Source organism: Rhinopithecus bieti, unplaced genomic scaffold (assembly GCF_001698545.2).
Source record: "Rhinopithecus bieti isolate Rb0 unplaced genomic scaffold, ASM169854v2 scaffold_5130, whole genome shotgun sequence".
Classification (NCBI taxonomy): Eukaryota; Metazoa; Chordata; class Mammalia; order Primates; family Cercopithecidae; genus Rhinopithecus; species Rhinopithecus bieti.
In genome coordinates this window covers 2,084,997-2,101,161 of record NW_016804792.1, presented here as the reverse complement: position 1 = coordinate 2,101,161, position 16,165 = coordinate 2,084,997, and the positions used below count along the sequence as shown (strand labels likewise).

The 16,165-nt window shown below is 34.9% G+C and overlaps 1 protein-coding gene across 1 annotated transcript in view; it reads left to right on the top strand.

Annotated features, from left to right (window-relative positions):
- The window catches only part of LOC108528562 (tubulin-specific chaperone A-like), a 31,924-nt gene extending 22,372 nt beyond the window's left edge, over positions 1-9,552 (top strand). The window contains 2 exon segments of the mRNA XM_017870424.1: positions 8,974-9,170; positions 9,172-9,552. Of these exon segments, the coding sequence (XP_017725913.1) occupies positions 8,974-9,170; positions 9,172-9,384 (410 nt within the window). The 3' untranslated portion in view covers positions 9,385-9,552.
- The last annotated feature ends 6,613 nt before the right edge of the window (positions 9,553-16,165 follow it).

Here is a 16,165-nt window from a genome sequence, read left to right as displayed (position 1 = left end):
ATCATGGGGAAGGGGGAAGGGGGAGTGATTGCATTGGGAGTTATACCTGATATAAATGATGAATTGATGAGTGCTGACGAGTTGATGGGTGCAGCACACCAACATGGCACAAGTATACATATGTAACAAACCTGCACATTATGCACATGTACCCTAGAACTTAAAGTATAAAAAAAAAAAAATTAACAAAACTTAAAAAAAAATGTAATACAGATTTTTTTTAAAAAAAGCAATACAGCATAACAACTATTTTCATAGTATTTACATCGTATTAGGTATTATAAGTAATCTAGAGCTCTTTTCAAGTATATGAGAGGATGTGCATATGTTAGATGCAAATACTATACCATTTTATGTCAGGAACTTGAGCAACCCCAGATTTTGGTATCTGCAGGGGGCCTTGGTCCCTATCCTCTGTAGATACCGAAAGTCAAGTGTTATTTTGCTTCTGCTCCTCTGCAATCCTCCTACTCACTGAAACCAGGAACGTACTTCAAGTGCAATCTCTCATAAGCATCTTGAACCCTAAGCAAATTATCACTAAGCATCTGCTCTCGTTACACAATGTTTTTCTCAAAGTCTTGGTAAAGAGTGTCTTCTCATGTTTCTCAGGGGATAAAGTTAGGAAATTATCTGAAGTAACACATGGTGAATGGACTCCCACCTTCTAAACTCTAAGTCTTTACAGTGTTCTCTCTGTACTATACCAAGAGTTTTCTGCATTTCAATTGTTTTCTTTCTTTTAAGTGCAGGCCACCCTTAGTTCCAGGTTGCAGATTTAAGCATCCATCCAAACAATTAAATTCACTCCCAGGGAATCCAGCAAGCATACTGAAACCATATCAACGAAATTGGCCAAATCAAAAATGATGATTGTTCCTCATTTTACAAATAAGTTCAGATTCATTCCTACACACATTTCTCAGATTTTGATCAACATGAATTAGTAAAGCTATATAACTATTTTTTAGGTGAAAGCATTCTTCTTAGGGTTGGACTTTGTAATTTTCTCCAGGAGCATTCTGAATTATAATGTTAATTACATTTGGGGAGGCAAGAAGGGTTTAGGAAAGAGCAGAGAAGATGGCTAAGAAGAATGATCTGCTTTTAAGATAAATAGCTTACGTAAGAGATTTATTCAAAGTTCTTTCATGCAAGTGTGAAAGAGTTTCATCAACAAGGAGAAAAGGACTGCTCTGGCTGCCATAGGAGTTGCAAGGCTCTGATTCTCCCCCTACACATCCTCATTTAGCTGTATTCTTTTCCATCATTATCCTATTGATCTAAGATCTGGTGAAGCTTTCAATTTATTTAATATTATCATTTAGTGTCCTGCAACTCAAATGCTAAGTTTAGGTTATAATTACCCCATGTTCCTGTAAGCATAAAACCAAACAAGAGACAAGAGGTTCTTCTGGCCTCCAGGAGAAATTTAAGACCTTTGATTTCTCATGTAATCTCATTTTAATACGTGGGGTTCTAGTCTTTCCCAATCATTTTCCTAACTTAGACATAAAAGATAGGGAGAAGCTTTGAATTCAGTAGATGTTATAATTTAGCTCAGACGTTAAGCATAGACTTTGGCTGTTTCCACTCTACGGAAGCATGAAATGAGATCAAGATAGTCTCTAGATTTCAACTGGTATCTTTAGCAAGGTCTTCAGGATTTTAGCCTACCATGGTCTTTCAGCAGCCATCTTGACTCCCTTCTGTCTTTGATTCATGAAAGTGGCAAAATAGCCACTCAAAAATTTTTCTTCAGAAAAGCATTTCATTCAAAGTAATCTCAGGCAATCAGAGTGATATTTCATTACACATCCTGAGCTACCAGTCTTCCAACCTAAAAGACTATTTTAGCTCAAAATAGGTAAGATAGGCCTTTTCAAATACCTGTACTAATCATGGGTTCTATTGTTTATAAACCATTCTCTATATATCCCTCACCTTGTTTCTGCACCTTTATTCTACCTCAGCTCCATTAATTGATGGTTCTACCTTCCTCTTCTTTTTTTAACGATTCCTTTTATTTCATTTAGCCCATCCAGATGACACAAGATGATCTCCCTACTTTAAAGTTAGCTGATTAATAGTCTTAGTTCCATGTGCAAAGTCCCTTACATTAGTTCCTAGATTAATGTTCGATCCAATAACCAAAAGATGGAAATCTTGGAGTGCACCTTTAGAATTCTGCTTACCACACTTCCACATGATAAAAACCCCAATTAGAGCATACAACTGAGCAAGACAAAACATCACATGCCATAACTTTCACTAACTAATAGTGAGCAGATAGAGGATCTAGAAGTTTGGACCTCTGTAGTCTGAGGCAAGGCTTTTGTTGTTGTTGTTGTTGGAGTTTTGCTCTTGTTGCTACAGCTGGAGTGCAAAGGTGCGATCTTGGCTCAACACAACCTCCACTTCCCAGGTTCAAGCGATTTTCCTACCTCAGCCTCCCAAGTAGCTGGGATTACAAGCATGCACCACCATACCCAGCTAATTTTTTGTATTTTTAGTAGAGATGGGGTTTCACCATGTTAGCCAGGCTGGTCTCAAACTCCCGACCTCAGGTGATCCACCCACTTCGGCCTCCCAAAGTGCTGGGATTACAGGCATGAGCCACTGCACGTGGCCGAGGCTTTATCTTGTACCTATTCAAACACAATGGGCTTATCAATCAAAGAAACATGTAGGTTAAGATACTGAGTGACCGTTCACAAATGAAACAATGTCCACTATTGGAAGCAAAATTTCTTTTCTTCTTTGACTTGATACGTTTATTATTTTTACTATCTTAGTAAAATTAAATCATTAAATTTACATCATTCAAACATACTTCTATTCATGCTAATCAACTAATTGAGGAACAATTTGCGAAGTCTACTAATTAGCACTTAGTTCCCCAAATAACTATTTTCAATGAATAATTTATCACTTAAATGTTTCTTAAAGAAAATGAGAGCCTGAATCATAAAATTTGGTGGGTTTTCCACACTTGCTGTTGATTTAATGATACATAAAACATGATAAAATTGTAAGGCTCTCTAGGAAAATAATTGTTAGAACATATTGCAATTTATTTGATAAAAATTCTTATCAAGTGCACTCACTTAAACAGGTAAACTCAACAAAATATGACAAATACACAATCACTTTTTTCTTTATTAGGATAGTTACATTAGATACTTGGTTGCCAAATAAAAGTTACATAATTGAGTTTATTTCTGAAGTTGAAGAGAGAGGCAGTGTGAATTGAATGTTTCTAAATAGGAACAAGTCTTATAAATGTCTTTTGTCTAGTGTTTGCTCTCAAACTATTTCAAAAAAAGGTAGAAGAGGAAAGAGTACTTTATAACTCATTCTATGAGATCTGTATTTCTCTGAAAAAACAGATAAAGGTACCACAAGAAAAGAAGCTACATGGCAATATGCCTTATGAACCAGCAAAATAAATCTAACAGCTCATTTAAAAGATTCTACCCCACAACCAAGTATGATTGATACCAGGAATGTAGAAGTGGTTTAATACACAAAAAATTAATGTACTAAACTTTACTAGTGGAATGAAGAAAATAGATCATATGATCATTGCAATTCATGTAGAAAAAGCATTTAAACCCCTTTTACTTAAAAAATTCAAAATTAGAAATAAGAAGGAACTTCATCAACTTGATACAAAAGGAATCTGTGAAAAACTGACAGAAAATATCATATTTAATGGTAAAATGATGAAACATTTCCACCAAAGATAAAGAACAGGACAAGAATGTCTGCTTTCACCATTTATTCAACATTGCACTGGAAGTTGTAACCTGAAAATTAAATTAGGTGAGGCCGGGCATGGTGGCTCATGCCTGTAATCCCAGCCTTTTGGGAGGCTGAGGTGGGTGGATCCACTTGAGGTCAGGAGTTTGAGATCAACCTGGCTAACATGGTGAAACCCTGTCTCTACCAAAAATACAAGAATTAGCTGGGCATGATGGCACACACCTGTAATCCCAGCTAGTTGGGAGGCTGAGGCAGTGAAACTGGCTTGAATCTGGGAGGCAGAGGTTGCAGTGAGCCAAGATTGCATCACTGCACTCCAGCCTGGGTGACAGAGCGAGACTTCATCTCCAAAAAAAGTTTTTTAATTAAATGAGGTGAGAAAAAAGAAATAAAGGGCATCTAAATTGGAAAGGAAGTAAAACTATCTCTATTTGTAGATGAAATGATCTTTCACGTAGAAAATTCCAAAGAATACACAGAAAAGTTACTAGAGCTAACAAATGTATTAATCAAAGTTTCAGGATGTTAAATCAACACATAAAAATCAGTTGGGTTTCTACATGACAGCAATGAACAATCTGAAAACAAAATTAAGGAACCAATGCCATTTACAGAAGCATCTAAGAGAATAAAATAGCTAGGAATAAATTTAACTAAGGATGTGAAAGACTTATATACTGAAAACCCAGAAAACATTTCTGAAAGATATTGAAGAAGACAAATAAAAGAAAAGCCATCCCAGGTTTATGCATTGGAAGACATACTACTACTAAGATGGCAATATTTTCTAAAGTGATCTACAGATTTAATGCAATCTCTATCAAAATTTCAATCAACTGTGTTGTGGTAGAAATGAACAAGCTAATTCTAAATTTCATTTGGAATTTCAAAGAATATTAAAATGGCTAAAACAATCTTGAAAAAGAGAACAAAATTGGAGGAGTCACACTTTTCAATTTCAGAAATTACTACAAGCCTACGGTAATCAAAACATTGTGCTTCCAGCATAAGAGAGACATGCTGATCCATGGCATAGACTTGAGAGTTCAGAAATCAACATCTATGGTCAATTTATTTTCAACAAGGATATCAAACCTTTTTAATGGGAAAATAATAGAATTTTCAACAAATGATGCTTAGAAAACTGGATATCCACATGCAAAATAATAAACTTGTCCTCTTCACACCATATGCAAAAATTAACTCAAAATGGATCAAAGTCCCAAGTGTAGGAACTAAAGCTATAAAACTCTTAAAAGAAAATACAAATATATTCTTCAAAACCTTGAATTAGGCAATTTTTGTTGTTGTTGTTGTTGTTGTTGTTGTTATGACCTCTAAAACACAAGAAATTAAAGGATAAAGATAAATTGGACTTCAACAAAATTAAATGCTTTTTTCATTTCAAAAGACCCTATCAAAAAAGTGAAAACACAACCCAAATAATGAGAGAAAATATTTGAAAATCATGTATCTGATAATAGTTTATTACACAGAATACATGAAGGACACTTACAGCTTAGAAAAAAGACAATCATTATGATTAAAAAATGAACAGAGGACTTGAAAAGATATTTCTCCAAAGAAGATACGGATATGACCAATACATACATGAAAAGATGCCCAACAGCATTAGACATTAGGAAAATGCAAATCAAAACCACAAAATTTAACTTTACCTACAAGGATGAGTATACTTTTTTCTAAGAAAAAAAGGAAACTAACAAGTGACAGTGAGAATATGGAGAAATTGGAAGTTTTGTGCATTGTTAATGTATTATAAAATGATGCAGTTACCGTGGAAAATAGTTGGACATTTTCTCACAAAGTTAAACACACAATTCCTGTATGACCCTGAAATCCCACTCCAAGGTATATATACTTAAAAGAATTAAAAATAGATGTTTATTCAACAACTTGTACATTGAGGAATTATTCATAGTAGCCAAACACTGGAAAACTTGAAAGTCCATCACTGAGTTGAACATGGATACATAGATAAACCATAGACAAACAGTTAAAGTGGTATACCCATGCAGTGGAACATTATGCAGCTATAAAAAGGAATTAAGTAATGATACATGGTACAACATAAATGAATCTTGAAAACATTATGATAAATGAAAGAAACAAGACAAAAGGCCACATTTAATGTGATTCTATTTGTATGAGTTTCGGTGAATTGTCCAGAATATACAAAGTCATACAGATAGAAAGTATATTAGTGATTGCAAGAAATCAGGAAGGGGAAAATGGGAAACGAAAAGGGAATAATAGCTAATGAGTACAAGGCTTTGTCTTTGGGGTGAATCCAATGTTCTGGAATTAGGTGATGATGACGGTAACATAAAATTCATGAATGTACTAAAAACCATTGAATTTACAGCTTAAAATAGTGAATTTTATGTTATGTGAATTATACCTTAATTTAAAAGTGTGTGTTGAAGTGGCTTAACTAATAATATGGGGCAAACAAAATATTTAGTTGATAATGGTTTATTTAAGCAAAAAATGAAAATATATGAATAATCTAAGATTGATTCTGGTGTTCATCTCTAACTCCTCATAGGCAGAGCACTGGTGAAGTTTTATGCTAGTAAGAATACTGTAGTAAATACCAATTGTCAGGGGCCTAGTTTGTTCCAGACACCCTACTTACCACTTCATATAGATGAGTTATTTTAAGGTTATGACCAAAACATTACTATCTCCATTATATTGATAAAGACTTTGCATTTTAAAGAGGCTAAATGATTTGACAAGATACCTGCAACTATTCAGGAGTGCATCATTCATGTTCAAGTCTGCGTGATACATAATCTATTCTTGCCCTTTCTATCATGCTTCTCTCATTCTCTAAACTGGATACGAATTCTGCTAGCTCTATCTTTACTTTAATTTCCAAAAGTAAACATTTGTTCTTATCAATCTGCATTATATCCTGTTCTGAGTTTCTATACAAACTTCAGGGAATCCTCTCTTTTGAGAATAACCACTGAAATTTCAAATTTTCCAGATGACTTGTGCCATTTAATTCTTACAATTTTAGAAGCTAACAAAACGAGTTCTTCTCTTGATCTAAACTCTTTAAAAACTTTTCTGCCAGGGAAAAAAGAAAACAGTAAAAAAAGAAAAAAAGGATAGAAAAAAGTAAAAGAATCTATGTTTGGTATTATTCCCATTACATTTGGGGAGAAAAGTCAGGCTTCCGTTTTCAGAATGGAGTGGAATCAGAAGAGATACTGATACCAACACATTTACACTTTTAAAAATCCACTAAATGTTCAAGAAAATATTTTAAACAGTTTTTAAAGAATTGGATATACCTGAAAGAAAGATGAGAGATATGAAGTCACAAGTAAGAAAGGAACAGAGGCTGGCAAGAGAAGCTAGCAATTAGGCAATTTGTTACACTAGGGACACATAAAGATGCTAGAGTATCAGTGGCAACAGGTGACTATAAGTGATACACTAGGCTGGGCATGGCAGCTCACGCCTGTAATCCCAGCACTTTGGGAGGCTGAGGCAGGCGGATCATGAGGTCAGGATTTTGAGATCAGCCTGGCCCACATGGTTAAACCCCATCTCAACCAAAAATACAAAAATTAGCTGGATGCAGTGGCACACACCTGTGGTCCCAGCTACTAGGGAGGCTGAGGCAGGAGAACTGCTTGAAACCGGGAGGCGGAGGTTGCAGTGAGCTGAGATTGCGCCACTGCACTCCAGCCTGGGTGACAGAGAGAGACTCCACCTCAAAAAAACAAAACAAAACAAAACAAAAAACAGATGATACACTGAAATTATTGACTGAGAGATCCTGCATAAAGGTGGACCCTCAGATAGGTCTCAACCTCAGAGAAAGGTTAAACTTGGGGAAAAACAACCATGTAAGGGAGTCAACAAGAGAATGATTTATTGCTTCCAGTTAGAAGACAAAAGAAAACATCAACACAATGACCAATGACCTGCCTTCATATGAGATTGAGGACTGAATTTACAATATTTTATGGCTTTAAAAACTGCCAACAAAAAAACATGATTTAAAATGGACAAGATCTCTAGTGTCCTCATATACCTGTCAGAAACAAATATAAATCTTCCCCACAGGAGGAATGCATCCTCAAAACAGGTGTCTAAAATCTCATATAGTGAGTTCGACAAAACCTGGACTCATGATTAAATCCCAATACACGATAGAAAATAAGCCACCATAAGTAAAAGTCAGTGGAAACAACAATAAATAAAATTAGATCTGTATACAACTTCATTATCGAAATTACTGGATGTGTAATTTGAAACAAGAACATTTAATACATTTTAAAATGCAAAAGAAATAATGAATTTGGAGCAAATTACTATCAAAGCATAATAAATGAAATAAAAAGGAAGGAAACAATTTCCAGAAATGACAAATAAAATAATTAAAATGAGAAAATCAATGACTGACTTACATGTTAGTTAAGACATAATAAAAGAGAGAATAACTGACCCGGAAGACTAATCTGAAAAAATTACCAGTAATTCTCCTCAGAGAGACAGAAAATACAAAATGATATTAAAGACATATGGAGAATAGAGTCTAATCATATATATGTCTAATCAAAAATATAGGTGTGATCATAGTTCTAGAAAGAAAATACAGAGAATGGGAGAAAAGAAATATTTGAAGAGACCATGTCTAAATAAATATATTTCTTTAAATATATGAATCCTCAGTCTGGAAGACCAGTGAGTCCCAAGTATGATAAATAGAAACCAACAAGGAGAAACATTGCAGTAAACTATAAGCCCCACAGGGAAGGGGTCAATTTAATGTCATTCTGGAAGATAAATATTTAAATGTATTGCTGTCAAAGGAATGCCATTTGTGCTGACGATTTCTCAACAGCAAAAATGAAAGACTGAAGAGTGCAGAATAACATTTTTAGAGAGCTGGAGGTAAATACTGTCATCTATAATCGTTAAATCCAGTGAAATAGTATTTTAAGAAGTAAAATTCAATAAATAGTAATAATAATATAATAATATATTCACCAAGAGAATATGACATATGTACCAGACACTATCACTTAAAGATATGAAGAAAAAATGAGAGAATCACAATGAGAATTTAGCAATTTTACCATAGTAATTATTATTTGCAATCTAACACCCTCAATTCAGCAAGGTGATAAAAGCGAGGAGATAAAAGATATTTAAAAACAATAGTCTATATAGCCACCGCCTCTGTGCATCGCCCTCCACTGTTACCCCGACTCTTCGCCCCTCCTTCTCGCGGCGTTCGAGGGACCACGGCCGAACCTCGCGTGAGACAGATCAAGATCAAGACCGGCGTGGTGAAGCGGTTGGTCAAAGAAAAAGTGATGTATGAAAAAGTGGCAAAACAACAGGAAGAAAAGATTGAAAAAAATGAGAGCTGAAGATGGTGAAAATTATGACATTAAAAAACAGGTAGAGATCCTACAAGAATCCCGGATGATGATCCCAGATTGCCAGCGCAGGTTGGAAGCCGCATATTTGGATCTTCAACAGATAGTAGAATGTGGAAAAGACTTGGAAGAAACTGAGGAATATAAAGAAGCACGTTTAGTACTGGATTCAGTGAAGTTAGAAGCCTGAAACTTTTCTTGTATGGGGTGGTTTTGCATTGAATCCTGGGGTCCATTTTACAATCCATTATTTTTGACCACTGCTGTGTGTTCAAGTAGTATGAGAATGTGATTGTTTTTATCTGGTTACACATATATTTCTTTGTCTAATTTAATATGTCAAATAAATGAGTACATCTAAAAAATAGTCTAATAAACATACCAATTATGCTCCAAAATGTTGGAAATGCACAATACTTTTTATCATACAGAAAACTTAGAAATTACTACCAAGTCATAAGGCACTAAAACTATTCTCAAATATTAAAGGGAAAGTGTCATATACAGTATAGTTTATTTTATATATATATAAATATATATATATATCCCAAGAAACAAAGGGCAAAGGATGTGAACAGTTATTTCATACTCAATCTCATTAACAATCTGAGAAATGCAAATTAAAATCATAATTAAATATCACTTTATTCACTTTATTGGCATATGTTTAAAAATCTGAAAGTGCCAAATGTTGTCAAGGATACCAAGAAATGGTAACTTTTATACTCTGCTTGTGGGATTATAAAATGGTACCATCATTTTGAGAGTCTGCACTAATCTCTTAAAACTTGGATATTTGCATTGGCTTATAGCCCAGATTCTATGCCTAGGTATACACACTCAGAGGCACTTTAGCACCTCTGAATTCATTTTCTCACCATCTCAAGTTCTTTCATCCAACTAAATATCCACCTTTTAAAGAGAAAGAAAAATAAACCTACCTGATAATGTTAATCAGGTATCCCCAAACAAAAGGAGAAGGTTGGCCTAATTATGAACACATTGTTTCTTGGTGAGAGGAATGACAAACAGCATCTTCCCCTGCCAATCATAAGTGAATCTCCAACAAATTGGTGGAAACCCTCACAGAGAGGATTTAGTTTTCCAAACTCAACTGCGTATTCTTTAAGGGATTGAAGTGAGATCACTGGTTTCTGCTGGTGATGAGGAGGCTGTGACACTGGAAAAGGTCATATGTAACCCTTAGTGGTAATGTTGGGATTCGGTTTTATGAAAACTAGACTGTGAGTGTTAGTTTTTTTGAAGAAAACTGAAGGATGACTAGCTAGCCCCTAGTTTCTTAAAAATTGAAGGACATTTTTACTTTGTCACACCTGTTGGTCTACAGACCACAATTAAACTCTGTATTTATTTTATGATTATTTTATTAATTTATTTTAAATTAAATAGAGACAGGGTCTCGCTTTATTGCCCAGGCTGGTGTCGAAATCCTGGCATCAAGTCATCCTCCTGCTTTGGTCTCTGAAAGTGCTGGGATTACAACTGTGAGTCACTGCACCCAGCCATTCAACTATATATTTTCTACACTTATTCAACATTCATTTCCTTCTATTAGACCCATCTCTGTGCTCCAGCCACTGAGTGTCACCGTAGTTTTAGTAGGGCCTTATGATGTCCACATAGCTTTACTGATAACAGGATAGTTCATTATTAAGAATTCTTTAACATGAAGGAAGAACGAACACAAACATGAAAATAGAAAATACCACTTTTCAGAATGATATTAACTCCAACAGAACTGAAGAGCTCTGAGTAAGGGCTCTCATTTCTGAATCATGCAACAGACAAGCATTGGGGACCTATTCTCTGAATGGCACTGTCCCAGGTGTTGGGATAACACAAAGCTGAATATGATACTAATTTTTCTGAGATCATTTACTTTGCAATGAGGAAACCACAAGTCAGTACTACAGCAGAAGGTAAAACAAAATCTGTATCAAAAGAGGTCAAACATCTTACAGTTGAAGTAGAATAAGGAGGAACTGGTTCTGACCACAGCAGCCAAAAGTCTCCATAAATCAGTGGTGTTTGCACATGGGAATTTTAGAAACATCATGGGGAATGGAGGTATGAATGTACACGCTCTGCAGTGAGGAGAGAGAATGCTAGTGGTGAAATTAATAAAATGGGGTGGAAAGTGAGGCCAGAACAGTTTGGGACTAGATCACAGAGGTCTCAAGTGTCATTTTAATGCATTGTAACTTTATGCAGCAGGCTGTCAGCCCCTAAAGACTGTGATGGAGGGAAGAAATGTCAATTGACCTAGGTTTTAGGAAGATAACTGGGGCAGCCATGTGAATGACAGATTTGAAGATCTGGTTAATGAGAAATAGCTGGTAAGATACTTAAGGAATCCAGGTTTACTCATGTGATCTAGTGGATAAGGAGTTCCTCATAAGAAGCTTTTAAATGTGTTTTTTTTTTCTCATTTTATTTCCCCAAGTTTTACTTTTGCTCAGGCTCTTATTCAAATTCAAGCAACTATAGAGTTTTCTTTAAAACTATGATGACGTTTTCAGATACATAAATACAACATTTCAACAGGAATTATGAGAAAGATATTAAACAACTGATATAATCTGGCTCCTTAAAATTGGATTCTGATGGATGTAAAAGTCTGCTTTGCTGTAATAAAAATTCACATTGCAAAACTATTTGATTTATGAATCAGGGAAAGCTGGTTAGAAAGAGCATGAACTACAAGTAAGTGGAGAAAAGTACCAAAAAAAAAAAAAAAAAAAATAGGTGAAGGGACAGTTAAGGGGTTAAAGTAATATGCATATTTTAGATAGTAGGCCTTGTCATTTTTACAATGTATTTAATAGATTGGAAAGATCTGAAAAAAAATACCTGCTTTGAGTATAAAAAGTCATAACAAAGCCTTTTTATATACAGAGTCAGTGTTAATTAGATGTGACTTTGAGAAGTCTTTTAAAGTGCAGGTGAGATCAAGAGCACTGCTGGTGCAGAAACCAGCCAGTCAAGAACAACCTATTGGGTATATCAGGAGGAAAAGTCTTTTCCCCAGAGACTCGTTATTTGATGATTGAAAAAGAATGTCTGGACATCAAATGGGTTTTGGAATGCTTAAGATACTAAAGTATATTTCTGGGGAAAAAATTATATTACAGACAGATCATAGAGCTATACAATGGTGGAACAGATTGAAAGATGAGTAATCCTCAGCTTCTAAGATATTAAATGTCCCTGTAGCAATGTATATGTGCATTTTCTCCAATAATCTCATGAAAAAAACTCATGAACTGTGGTATGTTTACTGAAGATATTTCCTGGGTAGTGAAATCACACTAGTGAATTATCCTATTAGTTCATGCAAGGTAAGATTCTCTGCACTCAAATCTCAATAAAAAATTAAAGAAAATTAGCATGTGATTCTTTCCTGCCACACTTTTCTATACTGCCCTTCTCATCCTCTAAAGTAAGGTGCCATTTTAGTTTCTGCAGGCTGTGAATGAAGGAATGAGATGTGCCAGTAGAGGTTCTGGTGGCTATTGCTTGGGCAACTAAAGAGAAAACTGGTTGATGGGTTGACCCTAATCAAGGGTCTGCGTGATGTGATGTGCTATGACAACCATGTGGTCCCCTCTGCTGACCATACACCCTTCTTTGAGGAACAGTGTACTTTCTTTTGTTTGTTTTCTCCCACATTTGCTGTGGTTTTGGTACATAATTTCTGCCTCGTTGATGAGAATGCAATGCTAAGGAAATCGAGACCCAGGGCATAAGTCAGGAAATCCTACCATTAATTTGACTTTACCAGTAACAGCCTCACTTTGGGAATGGTAAACACTATATGTGTATCAGGGCATCTGATTTGGCTAAAACCATAGCTTGACTACTTTAATAAAACATAACTTCCTCCTCCAAGTGTCTAAGGGGACTTCTGTTATTTATTGAAAGGGAAAGTACACTTTGTGGCATATATGTGTTTGCAGATCAAGGCAGATGAGTGAAGAAAAACACGACTGTGGAGTTGTGGCATGTTGTTTTCCACTCTGCACCCTAGCCTGACAGACTGCTTCTATGCCCCTATGAGGGGATAGCTTGGGGTAGAAGAGAGAATTTGAGAAGTTATTCACGTTGGGTGGGTTTTGAAGACAAATAGTCCTTCTTCCAAGTTTCAGTGATGCTGTGTGACAAACTGCTTTCCAAGAAACACAGTGAATGCTGACAACTGAAGCCATCAGCCAGCCATATCTGCTGAGTAAAGCCTTAAGGAGGAACACTGAGACCAGAGCCTGTGCAAGCAGTCAGTAAGCTAGCCCTCCATCCTTAGGATCTGTTGGTTGGGGAAGGTCTAAAAGTGGTTTTTAGATATTCTGCTTGCAATAGTTAAGTTATGTAAATATTTTAAAATTTTGAGATCATGAACCCAAGCCCACTCAACAGAAAAATGTTATGTCTTTCATGTATGTTTTACTCTGTTTTCTGTTGCTTATAATAGAATACCTGAAACTGGATGCTTTATGAGGTAACAAAATGTATTTCTTATAGTTCTGGAGGGTGGGAAGTCCAAGGTAGAGGATGAGGACCTTCTTGCTGCTGGGGACCCTCTGCAGAGTCCCAAGGTGGCATAGTGTACATTCACATGGTGAGGGGGCTGAGTGTGCTTGCCCAGGTCTCTCTTTCTCTTCTTATAAAGTCACCAATCTCACTCCTGTGATAACCCATTAATCCATTAACCCATTAAGCCATTAATCCATGAATAGATTAATCCACTCATGGGTTCACCTCTTAAAAGCTCTCTATGCTGCCAAATTCTGATTGAATTTCAACATTAATTTTGGAAAAGACAAATATTCAAATCATCGCAATATATATCAGGAAGACTGGCGAAACTTCCGTTTTCCCAAATAATTTTTATAAATTTACACTGGTTCCTCCACATATTCTCTTCTAAGACCATCTTGTTTTATGTCAGCTTTTATTCTAACTCCTTGAATAGGGATGTGCAAGTCCTACTTGCCTTCAATCTTGGTCATTCACTAGTACATAAAAGTGGTTAAAGGCCATGAGGGAGGTAAGAAATTCAAGGTCAATTTAATACTGTGGTTTGGCCCTTGACAGGGTTGCCACATAAAATACAGCGTGCCCAACTTAGTCTGAATTGTCAACCATGACAAATAATTTTTAGTGTAAATAGGTCCCAAATACTCCATGGGACATACTTATATTTTGGGACATACTTATAGTTTGGCAAATTAATTGAATATCTGAAATTCAAATTTAGCTAATAATACTATATTTTATTTGTTATATTTCCATGTACGTATATTTAAAAAGCTGAAAATAAATATATTATCAAGAGGTTAATAGAACCACATGTTTTACCAAAAAAGTATTCATCATACTTGCATAATTACTACAAAGTTAAGATGGTCAACCAATGAGAGATTCAGCAAACATTTATGGAGTTGCTTTTGTGCTCTAAGCTTGATTCTACCACATTCTCACTCATGGATGGATGTTTTGGATGCTGAAGTAAATAAGAAGAAGTCTTAACATGAATATTTGAGCAAAATGACAAACACTCAATCACGAAAAAAGTTATGAAATCAACAGCAGGGTGAAACAGTATCCAAAAAGAATGTCAGATTAAAAAATTCAGACATATTTCATAACTTTTGGGAGAAACTATATGTGCACTGTTTCAAAGAAATGTGAATGCTACTTTTTTAGTTTGATTTTGTTAATATTATTTTCCTTTTCCAGAAATAAACAGTTTATGTTTAATTTAAAATTAGACGAAAATGTGGAGGTGTTGGGGTGGTAACAAATGCATATTTTAACAAAGATCTGAAGAAAAGCTTTATATATTTTATTACAAAATACTTTATACAGAATGTTATAAAGACTAGCATAATGAAAGTCTGTGTACCTACCTCATAGCTTTTTAATTTATAAAGTATTAACATTTCACTCCATTTGCTTCTGATGTTGTTATAAAACATTGCCCATAAAGTTGGAACTTCCTATGTTTTCCTTCTAATCACATCTTCCCATTTTCCCTTACCTGGGATGCTAACAGCTCTCCTGAATTCTGTGCTTGTAATTCTCAGGCAAGTCCTTATGCCACATATGTATACATATTCATAAAATGTAAATACTATTTTATTGTATGTTTATTAACATTTTAATCAAAGGTACAACACTATTTACATTATTGTGTAATTTGCTTTTTTGACTTAATATTACAGTTTATTTTTCCAAAGTCCATGTTTACAAATTTAGTTCTAAATCATCATTTATAACTGCTGTGTAGTATTCTTAGTTAGAAATTTGTTTACTCAATCGCTATTCATGGACATTTAGGTACTTTCCAAAATGTATTTGTCACATTTTTGTACTCATCTCCTTTCACATAAATGCAACAGTTTCCAGTAGAATTGGAAATATTGAACCAAAGTGTATAGACATCTTCAGTTTCTATAGATATTGTCCTATTACTTTGAAAGCAGTAGGACCAATTTACACATTCACTGAAAATCTGTGAGTTTATTTCCCCACATTCTCACCAATTCTTGTTATTTTTATTATCAGACTCTAAGATTTTGCCAATCATTGGAATGTCATCTTACAATTTTATTTTGCATTTTCTATTTGTCAGTAAGCTTAAACATTTATCCTGATAGCTATTGGGCATGTATGTGTTATTTTATGTAAATAATATGTTTATGTCTTTTGCTCAACTGTTTATTTGGCTGCTTGGATTTTCTTATTGAACTGTAGGTGTTCTTTATAAATTACTGGCACTAATGTTTACATGTGCTTTCCTGAACTGTGGACTGTGCTACTTAACTTTGTATAAAGCATTTTCATTGAAGATAAGTAGGGCTTTTTTATATTTTATTATACTCAAATGTACCCATTTTGATCTTTATATTTGTATCTTTTTATCTCATAAAACTATTTTGGGACAAATTATTATA